General features: G+C 68.3%; 1 protein-coding gene across 1 annotated transcript in view; it reads left to right on the top strand.

Annotated features, from left to right (window-relative positions):
• The window catches only part of LOC104538033 (growth/differentiation factor 7-like), a gene marked incomplete at its 3' end in the record, with an annotated part of 1525 nt that extends 1277 nt beyond the window's left edge, over window positions 1–248 (top strand). Inside the window, exon 3 of the mRNA XM_010181081.1 lies at window positions 46–248. Coding sequence (XP_010179383.1) covers window positions 46–248 — 203 coding nt within the window. The remainder of the gene's footprint in view (window positions 1–45) is intronic.
• Window positions 249–268: the final 20 nt, after the last annotated feature.

Raw genomic sequence — 268 nt, 5'->3', positions numbered from 1 at the left:
GGTGTCGTCTCTGATCAGTGAGGGCGGCTGCTGCCCCCTCGGCAGCTGGGGTTCAGCAAGCCCCGGCCGCAGCCCCACGAGCGAGCCCTGCTCGTGGCCTTCTCCCGCACCCAGAGGAAGGAGAACCTCTTCAAGGAGATCCGGGATAAGATCAAAGCCCTGGGCAGCCCCCCCTTCCTAGAGCCCCCCGATCCCGGCCAGGAGGTGTACCCCAAGCGGAGGAAGAGGCGGACGACCATACAGGCCCGGTCTGGGGGGAGGGGCGAGG

The sequence above is a fragment of the Mesitornis unicolor genome, unplaced genomic scaffold (assembly GCF_000695765.1).
Source record: "Mesitornis unicolor isolate BGI_N332 unplaced genomic scaffold, ASM69576v1 scaffold33753, whole genome shotgun sequence".
NCBI classification, from domain to species: domain Eukaryota; kingdom Metazoa; phylum Chordata; class Aves; order Mesitornithiformes; family Mesitornithidae; genus Mesitornis; species Mesitornis unicolor.
Note: the sequence above shows the minus strand (reverse complement) of the source record. Positions and strands in the feature narration are given on the sequence as shown.